This window comes from Panulirus ornatus, chromosome 65 (assembly GCF_036320965.1).
Source record: "Panulirus ornatus isolate Po-2019 chromosome 65, ASM3632096v1, whole genome shotgun sequence".
NCBI classification, from domain to species: domain Eukaryota; kingdom Metazoa; phylum Arthropoda; class Malacostraca; order Decapoda; family Palinuridae; genus Panulirus; species Panulirus ornatus.
In genome coordinates, this window is record NC_092288.1 from 7829716 (window position 1) to 7849254 (window position 19539).

Consider the following 19539-nt stretch of genomic DNA (forward strand, 5'->3'; position numbering starts at 1 on the left):
TGGGTCTATCTGATTTATTACCATTGAATTACCTACTTTTATATTAACCTCTTGCTTTACTTGATATCCATTACCCTCACTAAAGGATATGTTGTTTAAAGCAATATAACACTCAAATTCATGCTCTGCATGTTATTGAATTCTCTAAACATTACAAAGGCAGAGCAGAACAAAATGATTCAATATCTAATGCTAGTATCAATTCAAACCTAAAGCAAATGTAAAAAAGAAAAATCGAAAGATTCATCTCTTATATGTGACAGTTTGGCTCTTTACCACACCAATACAAATTATGCACACACAGGTACCACACTTGAGTTTGATGACATGGCCTTTGTCCTGACTTTTATAGTCATATTAAGGTGTTGTAATAATGTTCAAAGGGAAAATGTACTATCATACTGTAAATTATGTCATACAATATTTACCTTCTTTAATGATCTGGTCATATATGGTGTAAAGTTTTTCAACTGATGATGATTTTTTCACAAGTTCCTCATGTTCTTTTTTTGAGTATCCATCAGCTGACGCTTTGCTCTTCTTGAAGGCATTCCCATCTGGCTCTTCACCCCAGAAACTTGCCCAACTTTCTTCATCATTAATACCTCTGATCATTTTCCGATTATCTTTACCTGTATCAATTTTATTTATACATCTTTTTTCTCTGTGTGACTGTGCTGTCTGAGAATATGTTGAGTCTAATGAGCAATTACTTCTTGAAACATTGTCACTATTATTACAACTATATATACCTGGCCTTAATTTTGGGGTCAAATGATTAGATGAATGTTGTGATGGCAAACTTGTTCTATAGCTGAGGGGAGAATGGCTATTGCGAGGAGATTTCGATTCAACACCAAGACTAATGCTACTTCTCAATGGAACTTGCATTCTTTCACATGGAGACTTTGATAAAGGACTCTTTCCTTCTAAAAAATACGTAGGGGAATGTGTATTACATGGAGATCTTGCAAGAGACTGGTTTTTGTATTCCCGCCCAAGAGTATTAATTCCTGACACTGGAGATGAAGCAAACTGCCAGTCATTATCAATCTCACTTCCTGTAAAACTGCTGCTCTTACAACTACTACAACTATCAGAACTACTACTACTTGAGCTATCATCAGTTCTACTTTCGCTGGAATGGCTGTTCACAACGGACAATTGTGATTCTGGTTGACTATGATGCACAGTGGTCGCAGCTGGGGACACTGGTCTTCCTGTGTCTTGTACATTGTTATTATCACTTCCAGGAATATTAAGAAACAGATGGTTAGGTCTACGTCGGGCTACAGGGCGGTATACAGGCCAGGGTTCTGGAGCCCGGGGTCGTTGTTCTGGCTCCTTATTTTCCTTTTGCTTTGACCTAGGAGGATCTGGCGTAAGGGATCTTTGAAACAATCCTTTTTTTTCCTTGGGCTTTGTTCTAAAAGGCTCGGGAGTTCTCGAGCGTCCTGGCCTTGCAGGAGAAGGAGGAGCGAGTGAATCAAAGTCCAACTCCACTTCGCTGGAAGTCGAATTACAGCGGCTACGTCTTTTCTGTTGGTGATGGTGATAATAGTCAAGTGGGTGAAGGAGGTTATGTAGAAAATTTACTCCACGTATTTTCAAAGGGCTGTCTAGTCCACTCTTCTCATGGTCACTGCCAAAACTGCTACGACGGCTGCTATTCCCAGATTTGTTGAAGCTGTTAGTACGTGACCTATTGCTCTTACTGGACGTAATGTCCGGCTGAGTATCTCCTTCTCCCAAATCAGGAGTATAGATAATGGGTGGAATAGGTAAGCCCGCAAACACGACATTGTTTTCCCTAGCCATGATGTCAATGCAGTTATTATGGAACACACCAGGATAAGAATTTTCACACTTCCAAACACTATTCCCAAGACACCAACTTGAAGAAAGGTCAATAAAGTAATCTCCATTGGATTTGTGAGAGCCGTGTAAGTTTCCTTCACCAAGTCACAGCCCTGAAACTGCTTGGAGATTCTTTGGTGTCGCGACAATGCTGCCAACAATGATTTTCTCTGAATCTCAATTATAATTATCCTTTTAACCGTCCCCCAAGCTTAAGAGCACAGCTTATGAGCACAGAGTTCACTGAACAAGATCCATCTGCCGCTTCCTTCGAGACACTACCACGAATGAAGTGTAACTGGCTTAGAGAAGAGGCAGGACCAGTTTACACACAAAACACACTGCCTGGCAACTCACACTACTCGCCACGACAACTTTTTTCTACAATGCCAACGTCTAGTTGCTCCGTTTCTCAACTATCTAGTTGGTATTACCTTCGACGCTGATCCCTACTTCTAAACGTGACAATGCTTCAGGAAGACTTGGTGTAAAAAGAAGTCTGAGTGATCACATGGGTTTATGAGTGTGTGACGTGAGGTACGTCAAGTCTGCCACGCCGTGTGTACACACACAGTGCACCGTTACCAACTAGTGTTTCTCGAGGAATTAAAATAATTTTGTCCCGACCTACAAAAAGGAAACCATGTGTTCGCTGGGCGAAAGAAAAGGTCCATTCACATTTTAATGTTATATGTCAATACAAAATTTATAACACATATATATTAATTAACAAGACGAGTCACCAAACCTCCCATACCCCAGCAACCAAATCATGGAGGCTTGTCAGCACAGTCCACATTAGTGTTCCGGATTTACTCCAAGAACGAATATGCGAGGCAATACTTCACACTCTCTCTCACACTTAATGTGTGACCACAATCATTCTAAGCGACTAACAGCGGGAAGAATGTGAAGAATGTTCATTATACTGACCGCCATCAAACAATCTCCTATGGACACTCAGAATACTTAAAACCATGAGTTACTTCTATACTTAATACGAAATGTCTGTTTGATTCTTAATTACAAACGTAATTACAATGAGCAGTGCATGGCATCTAATTGTATATACGATCAGCAGAATTACGACGAGAAAGTATATATATATATATATATATATATATATATATATATATATATATATATATATATATATATGTATATGTATATATATATATATATATATATATATATATATATATATATATATATACATACATACATACATATATATATAATATATATATATATATATATATATATATATATATATATATATATATATATATATATATATATACACACATATATATATATATATATATATATATATATATATATATATATATATATATATATATATATATATACATATATACACACACGAATGAAGTGCATATGAACGCGCACCTTCATAGAACATACAAACCTCCAACTATATATATATATATATATATATATATATATATATATATATATATATATATATATATATATATATATATATATATATTTATATTTGTGTTGTTACAAAAACGCTCGACGTGACGTAATATCTTAGGATAATTTTGATCGAAAGTTACATACAAGCTACAGGCAAGACAATACAAGTCCTTTTATTTTCATATCAGTAAAATTATAGATTACGAATGATGCAAAAAGAGAGGGGAAAATGAAATCAATAAACATTACACTATACGATTACAGACATGGTGCAACAGTGATGGCCATGGTAAGCGACCATTCCGATTCCAAATCCTCTTACAATTACCTAAATTACTTAATCAATTACTATCATCATGTAACCCCACGATCCATTTCACTGAAAGGGTTCCTGCACCTCCAAGGATGCTCTACTTTCAGAAGCAGGGAAATGATGGATTACTTTACAGTGGCAACTTCCTTGACGAGATTCAACTCGTGTAAACATGATACAACCTTGCCAAGGGTGACTTTTCATTAGCAGTGTAACCAAGAGCAAGCGGAGTCCGGTAACACCCCTTAAGTATCAAACAGAGAAAGGAAAGAAACATAAACATTTAATTTTTCAAAGCAAGACTCGCGTTAAACCTTGCTCAATATATCATCAACGAAAACCATAAAATGAATGCTAGTGAATGGATCCAAATGTACGATCAAAAATATAGAGTAACTTATATTTCTATGGAAAGAAAAGTATCTTTCATCAATCGTTAAGTTATATAATCTTGAAATCCATGACAAAAACCGAATAATAGAAAGAGTAACTGCAAGCAGGAATAGCGCAAGAACGTCACCTTTGACATGGCAATGATCTTTGTCAGAAGACGAAAAATAGTGTGACGTCGTGAAGGTCCTCTCGCCAAAGGAGCCCACTTAACCTGTTCTAAAAATGACGTGATAAAGGTAATATTAACATGCCGAACTTGATTATGAAAGTAATAACTGTAGCGTCATTAAGCCGTAGCTGGCATAGTAACTATTGCCACCTATGCTTTCGGTAAAGCTAATTGTAATTTCAATTTTTGCGCATTGCATAGAGGTACGGGGAAATCAACTAACTCTCGACATTATACTTTATAGTACGATTAATACGTGTATGACAGAGAGTGAGAGAGAGAGAGAGAGAGAGAGAGAGCCAATGAGCCTATCATTTGTATTTCATTCACGGTAATCTACAAAAAATTTCCTGCTTCAGCATCAATGACATTACGACCCAAATAATTCCAGTTTTTTTTGAAGGGTTGTTTGTAAAGATGCGTTTTCCCTATATTACAGTGAAATGTATTCCCGTGTAGAGATCTAGTCAACGATTCCCTGAGTTTTTTTCTTTAGAGTACGCAACATTGTCATCCAGATACGTATATATATATATATATATATATATATATATATATATATATATATATATATATATATGACAAAACAATCAAACCTGCACCCTTCTGTCACCCTACACTCAATCGCTTCCACTGCACAACCCTACCAGTCTAATCATCACTTGTGACCGGCTTTGGACACGACCATCACTCCGAATTTACAAACACCGCCGTCTCCACAAATCGCAAGACCTACTACCATGCCAAAGCTATACAGTGAAGACAGTGAACGCTTGCTCTCAACTGCCCTGCACTCTCCTCACACACACACACACACACACAACACACCACATTATTTGATTCATGATTCGAATCCATCTTCAAATTTGGATGGGTGATAGTTCACATTTTTTTTCGACCCTCCCGCATAGTCAAGTTCTTACTCACTGAATTAAAATCTTATACCCTCACGATCACCAAAAACGGAAAGAAATCACATACGACAAGATGGAAAGAAATGATGAACAAAATTCTTCACAGACAGGAGGATAGCCCGTGGTATAAAACCTCGGATAAGGTTAGGATGTCAGATGGAACTTTTAAATTCCATTGGTTGCATGACAAGTTTCTGATATAAGAACACGGAATACCTTTCATGTAAATCTTGTTATTCCGTCATTTCATTTCATTACGACAAAGAACATGTTATCAAAGCTGTGTTAAATCTTTTTAAAATTCATCATCCTTAAAGTTGCAAGGCTTGGAAAAAGTGCCAATTGTGTGATGGCTGCTTATCTTGGATTCTAAGGTTTCAAAAATACTGAACATCATCTAAACATTACATGTGTAGCATCCTAGAAAACAGACATTCAGGCTCAGTGTATTCCTATATTCCGCGGGGCTCTGGTACATAAAATCACGATCCCATCAAAATGATGATGCGACCCTTAGGTATGATGGCTTAACCGATGTGCACAGTGGGTCACATGTGTGAATTAAAGCCAAAGTGTTGGTAAACTCTTCAGAGGAAAATTGTCCTCACAACATGGGCGTATCTAACGGGGTGGCGGTGGCGGACGAGAACCATCGCCCTTCCCGACCTTGAGCTACATGGTATATCATAAACTTATTAAATGATAATTCATATATATTTGGACGATTATTCTTACCCTTCTGGTCCCTCAAAATGAGATACATATATATGTGTCTGCTTAGGTGATGCAGTGATTTACGCTAGCGACCTAAGTAATAACCGGGTCAGTTTTGCACGAAAATCGTATCTAACGTTTCATAGAACTAAACTCCCATGCTTACAGCTACCAGATGTTTAGTGTTGCCAAGTATCAACTTCAAGTACGAAATAACTTCATTTTCATTCAAGACTGGTCGCTGGTCTCTTCATAAACCTGTATCTCTACAACAGCTGGTCAGTTTTTCGAGAATAAAACTATCATGTGATTAACAACCAAAAAAAAAAAAAAAAGTTAGGTTCTCAAATGTTCTTACATACCACTCTCATTTTGAAAATTTGCATCTTTGTCATTCCACCTCTTCGTCTCCTAAGAGCCGATTTTAGATTAGCTACAAGGTAGATGGTGTCCTTTGTCCCTTTAAACCATTACTCTGGGATAAGCCACCAAGCACACCAAAGAAGGTCCAACACCATGCCTCACGTGCACTAGTCCCAGGAAGAACACATCCCACACACAAGGCCCACAAGCAGGGAATGGGTGTGGCTCGCCACTTCCAGTCCTATTCGTTCTAGTACTACGTTTGGGGCAATAAAATCGCGACTACTACTACGATATCATATTATATCTGCCTCGATGATGTAAGAAGTGACCTTCGGAAAGTTAGAATTTACATTAACGAAACATACCAAAAATCTCGCCATATAGCAACTACCAGAATAGTACAAGGAAAAACAAAACAAACAGGATGTTGACGATCCACTGTGAGAAATGAGCTGACATATGGCTCGTCTCTCACAGCCTCGCCACATGCAGCTTCTACCCGTCGTAAACTGCACAGATATCATTTCTTGTTAATTCGCCTACGTAAAATCTCTCCATTAGATATGATAGTTCATTCTAAAATCCTATTTCCTCTTTTAACGCCATCTTACTTGAATTCAAACAGAGTACAGGGTTAGAAAATCGTCTCAGGTATTCAGTATTCTACTTGCAGTATAAGAAAGCGATTCCAACCTCAGACAAAGAAGTTATAAAGAAGTTATACTGTGGGCACCGCTTCATTACCTTCCCTAACGAGTCCACCACGTAAGCATGGTGGTGTCTGAACTTTGTGGACCTTCATGCCAGTGTGGAAGAAGAGCACAGCAGTATCTGCACCCTCCAAACTTCACACAGAGTGAAGCAGGTAAGTTTGCGTACTTAAGAGTCAACCTATGCTCGGTAGGTGGCGGCCCCGGGCGGGGAGAGGCCAGGGTGAGCCAGTAGCATTAGACTGACTATTCCTCTGCTATCTCGTCGAGTCAGCCAAGACACGGGCATCACATCCTCTCGTACCACAGACTCATAAAGACGCAAAAGCCTCACGGATGCATCGGGCACTACGGCATCCATTTTCAGTTCTGCTTTGTAGAAAAATATAGAGAATGCATTCTCGATGTAGTAATCAGGAAGTGGTGGAGACAATATAAGAATATGGAGAAGCGGATGTACAATCAACTCTGTAATTACCTCTTTGTATTATTTGGGAAGGGAAATTTATACTCGAGGGCCCCATCCTTTAAACTTTCTCTATGTATCAGAAAACCTTTTAAGCTGTATAAGCTGCCCACATCATCACCAGTTTATTCTACTTTTTCACTCCTCTTAAGCAGTAAGCGCGTTACATTTTTTTAACAAATTTCTTGCTTAACTTCACGATATGTCCTCTGGCTGTTTTACCCTTCTGCATCTCTCGAGGAACTGTTCACTGATGGCTTCATCAACCTGGTTTAAAAGCTTAAAGCTTGTAATCCGGTCACCCCGATTCACAATGGTGCATTTGGGTTAAGCACCAGGGCACATTACCCTATTTTCCTTCTTTTTCCAAGCTTTATCTTCACTGTACTCACAAGAACCCTCCGACAAACTCCTCCCATATTTTTCAACCCCCAAAAAACTTTTATTTCAATAAACTAAGATTTTTTTTGTGGCTCTATCTCTAGTCACCTGATTACCCTCATTCCATTTTCTTCCATGGTGGACTGATCTAAGGTTTCTAACCTTTCTATGAAACTAAGCTCAATTAATATGGGTACAATCTTTGTTCACTTCCTCTGCATCTTCTCTGGAACAACCTTAAATGCGGTGACCAAACTTGAGGAGCATAATCTACTTTTGGCCTAATGTCGGATGTGAACAAATTGCTGAAAATTTCATTATCCATATATTTGAAAGCTACTCTAATATATGCCAGCAAACAGTATGCCTCCTTTACTTGGGACTGGCGACAGATAGACAATATCTTCTACCAAATCTCTCTCTCTCTCTCTCTCTCTCTCTCTCTCTCTCTCTCCCTTTCGTGACACAGATTCAAGCCGTTATTTTTCAGTAGATAACATTCATATCGCGACCCCTCTTCGCTTCGTCCCATCCTCAATACATACACTCAGGCTGGATTTCCTCAACCATGTAACAGAACAACTTTAGAATTAGTCCCCCGTGTGGGTTGATGTAATGCTCTTTGCCTTTTCGCTTCTCTCACGACCTTGGTATCATGGGCAAAACGTATTCAAGAAGGATTCCAACCTTCTAGCAAGTCATTTTCATGGAACAAGAGAAGCAATGCTCCCACCCCTGCAGCGGCACGCCACTGGTGACCCCACAACCCATTTCGAGAAGGTTCCCCAACGTGCGTCCTTTGTTCCCGTCCACTACGATAATCTACCCATCGAGGTATAGCCCCTCCTTCATTCCATCTTTAAAAACCAGCTTCTATATCACAGAAATTTCAGAGGTTCGTTACACATGATCTCCTTTCCCTGACAAAGCATTGTCTCTCGCTTGGGTAAGTTTCTTCTTTGCAAGAAGTCATCGATTTGTTTTCTGATTATCTTTTCTAATACTTTACAAATCACTCTCGTCTGGGGAAACTGGTCTGTAGTTTAGTGCATCCACCCGGTCTCCACAGAGATAGGTAGTATGATATGCGTGTGTGTGTGAGTGTCATGAATTTTGTTTACACCTCCACAAGGATCCTAAACTGCAACCTCATCCACAAGGTGTGCGCTGATCCTCCACCACACCGTCACAATCATCATTGGGGGATTTCGTCCTCCCAACGATGTTCCAGTTTTGGTCATTTCTCCAGAGCGAGAGTGGGGACTGAGTTCTTAACCCAAGTACAAACAACAGTACCACACAAGCAAGAGGTTAACATTTATATCGTGTTGGAATGTTTCAATAATGTTTCGCAGTCTGGAAGGCTGTGTTGAACGGTTAAGTGAATATGAATCATCCAAACAGCAACACTGAACGATTCTTTTTTTTTTTTAGACAGTACAACAGCTGTTGCGAACGAATTCAAATTCTGCTGAGACAAGTACTACCTCCCCAACCACCACTGCACCACCAGGAGACAGACTGAGAGCATGGCCGCTTTCTGCTCTCCACCAACCCAGCAAACGCCTGATAATGCTATCCTAAGCATTATCACAAGATAACCATATTATCATATGGCGCTTCATCTTACGTCAGCATCGGAGGGTCATGTTGATAGTGTTGTGTATGGTTATGTGATAACTGCAGTAAGGTTTCCCTGTTATATCACATCTGTGAGCTCGGATAACCTTACTATAAATATCATGTTCACCCTACAATACAGGAATCATTTCCACAGTATTATTTTACAGTACTATGAAACACTACAGCTTATCAGGATTCTTTTTCGGAATATACCGCGTCATATCATATAAAATACTTTCGATGATTATCATCATGACTACCAGTTCAGCATATTTAACCTGGCAGGTATCGTCAAAGGACGACTCCTTAACTTGTGTCAGTATCAAACAAATCCTCAATCAAGCTGTCACCGATCGCTTCATTGCTACACTGAGCCACATACGCTTGGAACACGTCTAATTCTGAATGATTTCGTCTGTAACCGGTTGGTAATCCCTCTGATTCACACTGAACACAATGTACTGCACTACGCAACTGAAGCTATCCAGAGGAATCATTCGCTGCCGACGGCCGAGGTTGGGGAACATGACGCAATTTCCCGTAGCTCTGATCTTGGAATCTTAACACTTGACAACGGCCGTCATAATATATACACGAACATAGCATTCTGGCATAACTTCATTTCTGACAGCACTTTATTCGACCTTCCCAATACTTTAAGAGCACACACCATATTGGAATATGAATACAAGGTTTTTACGAAAAATAACATAAATGAACTCGTGTGTTTCAACCATACGTAATTTATGTTACACAGCTGGAAAGAACGTCTTCAAAAACAGCACTACTTTTAGAATATGCAGCGGATACTGTTGAAGTGGCCCTTAACATAAGACTTCTAGTATGAGTTAGAGTAGTATGATTAGTGTATTGATGATCAGGGCGAAAGGCTTCGTGTTGCCATTATTAAGACGAATATATAGTTGGGATCATTATAAACATGCTTGTTTATTTTTTCCTGATAAAAATAGCAGGATTAATAAACGGGGAAATTAAGAGACGGAAAGGTTTATATGGATTCTGCAAGAAGTGAAAAACCCGACTTTTAAAATGTGCCAGGTTACAGTTTGGAAAGATTGGAGAAGGAAGAGAGTTCTAATTCTAAAGCTTCGAGGTGCCGGGAAAGAAACAGTTAACAAAGCAGCCCACCCTTGAGTTGCGCCACACAATAATCATGTGACGCAGCAGCTTGCCGAGTATTGCGTGGTCTACCTACACAAGCAGCCTGCTCTAGGAAGCAAAGACTAAGCTACTGCCTATAGAAGAGAGGGAAAGTGAACCAACATTGCGGCGTAGGATAAGCGGGTCAAGTTTAGACGTTAGCCTAGGAGAGTTTATAAGTCGAACCGGTTTTGACTCAATTGTCAAGTAAATATGCAGAGCTAGAACTACCCCAGATGTGACAGCAGTTCTCCATGCCAGGATGGATCAGTCCTTTGTATAAACGGAGCAACCGATCCGAAAAAAAAAAAAAAATTCGACATCTAAACGGGACTTCCATACAGTAAACACAATATGTACCATATCACTCCTATGTAGGAAAGCGCACATACACACACACATACACAAGCCCTAGCCTGAGCCAGGGTCCCATGTAATATGATGAGCATTATGCTCACTCAGCATCCCGGAGGCACCTAAGCATGACAACGCTACACTTCCAGTGGAGAGCTGACCTTAATATATTTCGCCTTGGTTACCATGGATCATTTACTCTAGGGATGGCCGGCCAATAGTTGATACTAAGCAACATAAAGGCTTGATCCTAGTATGTGGGGGCTACATGTAGCCACAGCGTCTGTGGTTAGGCTTTAACATACGGTTTATGGCTAAAATTCGCCACAGAGGTTTGTAGACAAACTGATTTATGGTTCTGACTAGACACTGTCATACGGTTTGTGGCCGAGGATCGATATACGATTGAAACATAAGGGGATTTAAGGGTGGGGAGGGGGGATAAGAAAGTTTTAGGTCACCGTGAAAAAATATTCAGTCCCCATTATCGTTTGAATTCTGAGCGATACGTCGCCATTTCCGGTGTGTCTGACTTTAATCTATGAGGTTTTGCCGATGACTTTAATCTATGAGGTTTTGCCGATGACTTTAATCTATGAGGTTTTGCCGATGACTAATCTATGAGGTTTTGCCGATGACTTTAATCTATGAGGTTTTGCCGAACTGACTGACTTCTATCAATCATAATTGGCTACTGATAACATTCTGAGTGATTCATTGGTACACATACTGAAATCTAATTCTGGCACTCTCTTACGTGAAGGCACCTCAAGTTGTGGTACACATTTGTATCTTAGCAGTGTAACACGACGTAATATCGTTACTACTTTCAGTAATCCTTTTACATGGGCCCTGGGTCAGTGCATAGGTCCCTATAATCGAGTATCCCTCCCCAAGAAGCTTAAATACGGCCCTGAGTTTAGCCTATGGGATTTGTCGCTAAAAGCTTCCCATAACGTTTTGAGGCTTGACTTCGGCATATACTTCGCTAATAGGCTTCGTTAATACGGTTTTCTTGGCTAAAATATAAAGTTTTGCTTTTTGGCTTCACTGCACGACTTGCTGCTAGGCTTGTCATATAGTTTATTTAGTTTTCGCCCACACTTATTTTTCTTTGACAACTGCCAATTCTATTTGGGGGAGTACCTGGTGTGACGCGTGGAGTGAATCACACAAAAAATCCAAACTCTGGGGTAGACTGCCATGGCTTTATGCTTCTGCCTGTTTTTTTTTTTTTTTTTTTACAACATTAGATCGATGATACGATTCCATGCGTTTATCACAGCATCAAGTCCGTAAAAAGAACGAATAACGTGACTGGTAGATTCTTCCGTAGCCGAGCCTACAATTAAAAGATTATGGACGTAACTCCCGATCGCACTTTACAGAATAATAACCATTTCGAAATATTACCTACCCGTAATCTGTCGGACTAGCGTAGCTAAGATAAAGCTCGTGCAGTCTTTTTTTCTTCTACAAGGACTGACACTGCACGGGCAAAAACGTCCTAATCGAAGGCCATCTCCCACATTCCACGCTTCCTCTGGGTCCTCTGGTCTACTGAAGGGGTAGCATCATAAGAGGTCATCAATATTCTGACATTCTCCAAGTTATCCCATAATACGAAGAGTAAACTACGAAAATATCAGGTGAGAACGACGGTGAGTGTTATCGAAGTGCGCAACAATAAAGTACGCCTTTTTTTTTTTTTTTTTTTTTTACAGTATAGCAAAAAAAAGGTGAGGGAACAGGCATTACCTTCGTACTGACGTCTGCGTACACGCCCGGAAAGCCGTGACGTCACTAGAACAGCTAACCTTTCGGCTTGTCTACCTAATCCCCAATCATCCACTAACGAGGATTTTTTTTTTTTTTTTTTTTTGCATTCTTATCATGTCTTTTCCGATCTCATCGTCACTTTAAAAGTACTTCTTTTTTTCCTCCGGATAATTTTCGCATTGGGGCTAACTCTCAAAATTTTATTATTCTTTTAAAGATTATGTCTTCTAGAAATGAATATGTTCTTTAAAGTGTTCGATAATCATTCTAGAATAAGAAAGCTTCATGGATATAAGTACTTTTACAAGGAAGATTTCATACCAACGTAAATCCGTTTATCCACACTTCCTGCACAGATCACATTCAGGCACCAACAATAGTTCCTGTTGCTCACTGACTTGATGGACTTTTTCTTTTTTTACAATTATCATTAAACATACACAAAACATGCAGTCAAAGATACAAGAAAAAAAAATGAAAATTCTCATTACAACCTTCGGGGGAAAAAATCCTATACATATTTTTTAATGTCATGCAATAATACAAAAGCTAGTCACAACACTCTCGTACTGCGATTCAGTTTTACAACTCTTTCTCTAACTCATACACTGACATTTTACTTTCGAGTCAGTTGCAGAGAACGTGGGTCGAGCCAGTTTATATTGCGCTGCAGGGAGCCGCAGAGTGGTCGACAGTTGCTTGCGTTCGACCATTCTGCCTCCCCACAACCCTATTTTTCAATACCCCGTCACGCACAACCTATACCTCTTTAAACATTATTTCTGTATCATTCAAATCTATCGGTATTTCGTCTCAGGGTGCTCTAGCCTTGGAGAGATTAGCGTTGGTAAAGGAAATACCAAAAGCTTACTACAATTACAAACCGTTTTACGACAGCCCTACTACCGGACTAAATGTTAAATGAAGAGTTTCCTAAAGACGACATCCATCTCTCGACCTTCACGAGAGGGCTTCATGCCAACCGCGCCTGCGGCAGGACTTGTAACGCAGTATGTATTGGAGACCCTCTCACACACTCACGTGCGAGCGTGAACACAATTTCTCCACCTGTCTCTACCGACCCTTAACAAAACCGTCCAAATACGATGATTTTGAGGAGAGGGGGGGAAAGTCCCGCTCTTTCCAAGGAATACGATGGAGGATAAAGGGGGACACATACGCGCACATTCTTTCAAGAGATGCTTCCCATGCACCGAAATATCGATTAAATGATATTCATAGGTCTCGACCTATATAAGGCTCATGGTCCTGATGCACTGAAGATGTGTGTGTTGATACACTTGATAAGTGTGACGGTACGATCTTTAAGTATGAAGATACGTCTATTGGGTTTAATTATATGATTTTTTTTTCCGGCTTCTTAACGGTCTTAACCGGTTAAGGTTTGCCCGACATTCGCAACATCGTGCCCAAAGGTCGTACCGTCGTGCTCTGGGGTCGTCGCTTCAGGTGCCAGAGTTCAGCCAAAATCGTCCTTAATGCACCATCCTCCCTATCAAATGGCCAGACGCGTGCCTTTAAGACTTCGTCAAGAGAAGGAGGAGGGAGCGAATTATCAACTCTCCAATGTAATAACGAGAAGCTCAAAACGAATAATATGTAAAAACAAAATTTTCGTATATCATGAGAATGATCTCTGGCCCTTGCCCTACCACCAACTTCCAAGGCTCCACAAACATCGCAAGGCTTTAAAATAAAAAAAAAAATTCTTCCCAAGGCTCCTACACCATCTCCCAAGGATCCTATGTTCATCATTAAACTGTTTGTCTCCACAATTCCTCCTGCAGAGACCATTTTTCATCCAGGGTCTCTCCCAGACCGCACCGGGTATATCCCAGACCTCACCATATTATAGAGATCTTAAACCTCACCAAGTATATCCGAGACCTGACCGAGTATATTCCAGACCTTCACTAGGTATGCGTTAGACCACACCAAGCATATGCCAGACCTAACCAACCTAGAGCCAGTCCTTCACACCAAACTTTCACTCTCCAGTGTCGTAATATTTGAGGATTACTTTGTCATTTTATAATTTCGGTCACGTATATCATCTGTGGCATGTGAGTGTGAATGCGTGCGGCGAGTGCGTGCAGACAAGTGTACTTACGTCAGCTGACTCAAGTCTACAACACTCGTCCTGGACTCACCTTTCTCTCCATGTTTCTGAAACAGAAAACCAAATGGTTAGAAACATGAATATGAGGCTCATGGTTAGAAACATGAATATGAGGCTCATGGTTAGGAACATGATTCAATGTGAGGCTCATGGTTAGAAACATGAATATGAGGCTCACAGTTAGGAACATGATTCAATATGAGGCTCATGGTTAGAAACACGAGTATGAGGCTCACAGTTAGGAATATAAATGAGGCTTATGGTTATGAACATGAATATGAACATGAATGTAAGGCACATGGTGAGGAATATGAATATGAGGCTCATGGTTAGGAACAAGAACATGAAGCTCATGGTTAACATAAACCATCCAAGTCCGTTCGAGGCTAGTGTGAAACCAAAACAAGGCTCCTGAGCTCCTGCAGGAGAGGCTAAGCACTCTCACCGCATTCCTTCCTTCATTCTGACCGGAAAATTATGGCAGCTTTTTTTCTTCCTTCGTTTCTTACATTTCTGATTTCTGATGGGATGGTTTCTACTGCTATTGTTGTTGCAGTTTTCATTCTTTTTTTTTTTTTTTTGCGCTTGTGTCATCTGTAAGTACTATTTGTGATAGAGTAACCATGGGAAAGCCAGACACACACACACACACACACACACACACACACGATGATTACCTAGCGGGAAACTAGCAGGAGGGATATGTCAAAGATATCTAGAAGGTTCGACAATGCGCTTTTCATATGTCGCCAGGCCTTCACATCACTTGAGTCTGCAGGCAAATACAAGAACCGCATTTAAGCATTTTGATTTGGAAATGTTTGGTAAACTATCGACACACAGATATTTGTCCAATACTGGATTATAACTCTCCAAGTCTGGTCACCTAAAGGCAGAGAAGATTTAACTGAGAGAATTCGAGAGAGAGAGAGAGAGAGAGAGAGAGAGAGAGAGAGAGAGAGAGAGAGAGAGAGAGAGAGAGAGAGAGAGAGAGAGAGAGAGAGAGAGCAAGCAAATCAAGACACCTGCAATGAGAGGCTGAGGGGTAATGATCTACCCGTCATGGAGATACAAGAAAAGGGGTGACCCAAATGCAACCACCAAACTGCTACAGAAGGTGGACGATGTCGACAGTGAAATGTTCATGAAATGCAGTGGCATGATCACAAGAGGTTATAACAAGAAGCTTGTTGCAGGAGACATGAAACTGCCTGTTTTAGTGTAAGACTGCGAAATGGTGGCACTATACAAATTCTAAAAAAAAAGCTACTTGATAGTGGAGTTGATTTGGGGTATACGAATGTAGATTTCATTGCCTCGTAATGTACAAACAGGGAACTGATTACTAGTAGGCCAGCTTGGGGTGGTGTTGGAGGGATGGTAGAGACGGGGGTGTTGGTGTTGGCGGAGTGCTGGTGGAAGAGGTGTGTGGTGGTGATAGAAGGCTGGTGGTGTTAAGTGTTGTCGTGGTAGTAGAGTCCGTACCAAAGAGGAGTGGGGATGGCAGCCAGTGGCAGGTCCTTCGGGTATAACATGATACAACTGGGTCACTAACACCATCAGGGGAACGGTCATCTGTGTGGGAGGGAGGTGAGAGGTGGGAGGGAGGTGAGAGGCGCCTCGCTCCAACCACCACCACCAACACTCGCATCACTCCCTCAGCACATCATGCCAGTACCACATTAATCACCCTGGTCAATTCTTTCTACCACCAGTAGTCACTGCTCTATTATCAGCTAAACGTCTCCAAAAAAAAAAAAAAAAAAGTGTTTACAATTGAATTATTGCCATTGGGAAACGTAAAACATTGCCTATGAATCTGTTCCTCCCAGCTTAGTCGAGTTAGGGTCAGCTTATCTCTCCCAGCTTAGTGAAACAGCGTCAGGAACAGCTTGTCTCTCCCAACTAAGCGAGGTAGCGTCAGGAACGCCTGTATCTACTGAGCCTGGCGAGGAAGGGCCAGAAACAGCTTGCCTCTCCCATCTTGGCAAGGTTAGCGTTAGGAACAGCTTGTCTCTCCCAGCATGTCGAGGTAGTGTCAGAGACAGATGACTGAGGCTTCCAGTAAACCTCTCCGAGCTCCAGCCTCTGTTCCTAATTTTAGAAACTGACGATACAGGAGTGGAGGACTGCCAGCCCTCCGCTCATCCCTCACTCCTTCTAGTCGTCTTCCACGACACGCAGGAGGTACGTGGGTAGTGTTCTCTCTACCTTATCTCCAGGCATGAAACCGACAATTTCTATAACAACAGACTTATTCAGGTTCGAAAACCTAGGATGTGAACAGGGAAACAACCTTTAATCACAGTTGTGGCGTTATTATAGCTAACAACCACAGCTGTGCTCCCGGTTCATCAGCTGAGTCAATACTAGGCAACACTAGTTCTCTCATCATGCTGACTCGCCCTCATCACGCTCACCAACCCTCCCGGTATTCTGATGGTATGGCCTCCCGGAGGGGTCATGCCATCACACCAAAGGGTCGTAGCTTCGTGGGTGAGGAGAGAAGGGGCGCCTCGTAAGGACCAGTTATGAGGCACCATTCATGCATTCGTCGTCAGATAAGGCAAGAAAGAAGATGGTTTTGAGTAAATGGGTTGAGACAAGGTCATATACATATATATCCAACCAGAGGTCGATCCTTGGTCCCCCACCCCGGAGTTACAGTGTGACCAACTAGTTTCTCACAAGATCACCTACTGTAACTTCATGGAAGGTGTCTCTCCACTGGGTACAGAGGAAGTGTTTGTACCGGGGAGCTGAAGCAGAACGGATGTGACTTTCGACTTTCACTTGGGTGTGAGTGACGCTGTTTGCACCGTACTCAATGTGATGAGTCACTAGGTACTCAATATGTCGACTCACATGGTACTCAGCATGCTGAGTCAGCAAGAGAAAGAACGACTGACCATCCCTGTTAGCGAGGCAGTACTGAAACATACCAGAAATCTACGATTCCCATTATCGTACTCTTGACTATGACTGACTAGGCTTTCCTTTACCGTATTCTCGACTCTGGTTAACTAAGCTTCCTTCATCGTGCTGCTCCTGAATACGGTAAACTTAGCTTCCTCTTATACCATCCCTGACTATGGTAAACTGCTTCAATTCATTGTACGCCTGACAAGGAAACTAGGCTTCCATTCACCGTGCTCCCAACTACGGCCTCTAGGCATACCTTTATCGTACTCTGCACTATGTTTCCCATCATCGTACCCCTGAACATGGTATAAATATATGTTTGAAACTTTACTAGTATGTATTTTCAAAATACTTTGTGAATCCAAAATTTTACTGAAAAATTCAGTGCAATCGTCCTTAAACCATAACCAGTTTTCAATTCATAAAATTAGTCAATATAATCAGTAAGAAGAACATAGGTGCATATATACAATGACTGATATATGTACCAAAACACGACACTAACTTTTACTCAATATGGAATAGAGAATAAATGGAAGACCGGCGTTAACGAACTCCGCCTGCATGTGGTGGTTAAGCCACGGGTAATAGGCACATTGGCCGAGGTTGTATCATTGCAAGTGGACAAAATGGAGTAAAATACCTTCAAGGAACTTTTCACTCCAATGTCCATCATTTCCTTGCTGGTTGATGTAGCGCAGCCTTGAAGCTGCAGGAGCTCAACACAAAAGGAGTTTTGGAGTTATATAATTAAAATCAATTAATGGGAAAAACAAAGTTGTGCCATAGAATTCTTGTCTGGAGTTCAAGCGAATATCATCCCCGGGTCTGTCTCTCTCTTCTTGAAGGTTCATGGTGTCCAGCCTCTCACCTTTAGGGACAACGCAGCTGTTGTTCTCTTGTGCAAGCTGACGGTAAGGCCACGATACATGAGCAGCATTAGATGTTTTACTTTACCCTTCAGCGACCAGATATCTTTTTTTTTTTTTAATGTACAGCTTTATGGACATACAGTCGTGCGTAGTGGCCGCACGGTCGTGCACATGAATCGCTCAAGGAACGTACCGTCGTACCTAAGGGGTCAAGAGTCCATAATCATGAGACATGTGAGGTTGGGTCACATGCTGGGACCACACCCCGGAAAGAGCATAGATAAACCTTTTTCTGCTGGTCACCGATCTGAAATGACCCAGACTTACTGAGTGAGTGCTATTATATCAACATTTTTGAGTGTAAGCACGAAATAACTATCATATATAACAGCTGTACGCTGAAGCTGTTCTGTATATCAGAGTTCGCGCTACATACGATGACCTAGGCATCGAACGATGGCTGATGTAAGCAGGAGATGCATATTTGATAAGCATAACATTATGTCCAAAAAAGTACCCGGTGGTTTACTAAACAGATCGTACAGAATGGAGGTCACACACGCACTATCATATTATCATTTACGTCTTACGTCCATAGTTTTCAAGATACGCAGAGCCCGTCTTTGTAATACGTTAACAAATTCATTCATCAACTTCAAATCATGGTCAGTGTCATGTTTGTGGACGAGTCATAACACTGCTAACCCCATTCCTGTGTCAAGGTATGACTTAATCAGTTACACACTAAAGGATTTCCGGAGGAGTGCCCGTGGCACGCAATATCCGAGAAAACGTTTTATTCACCAAGCTCGTTGGGCCAACATCATCCATAAAATGGAGGTCGTCAATGCCTTTATTGTACAGGTCGATTTTGCATGGCATTATCTGAGTCATATTTAGGATGTTCAATCTCTTGAGTACGACAACTTAACATCTAAAGTACGATGACAAAACTCGTCGTA

The 19539-nt window shown here is 41.0% G+C and overlaps 1 protein-coding gene across 7 annotated transcripts in view; it reads right to left on the reverse strand.

The window, feature by feature from the left end:
* LOC139746512 (uncharacterized) overlaps positions 1 to 19539 on the reverse strand; it is a 294662-nt gene that overhangs the window by 42154 nt on the left and 232969 nt on the right. For 6 of the 7 annotated variants that reach the window (XM_071657830.1, XM_071657828.1, XM_071657827.1 and 3 more), the window contains one exon: positions 14815 to 14830. In XM_071657830.1, coding sequence (XP_071513931.1) covers positions 14815 to 14830 — 16 coding nt within the window. Of the gene's footprint in view, positions 1 to 428; positions 2259 to 14814; positions 14831 to 19539 lie in introns of those variants that run through there. The other variant, XM_071657829.1, reaches the window with a different exon arrangement.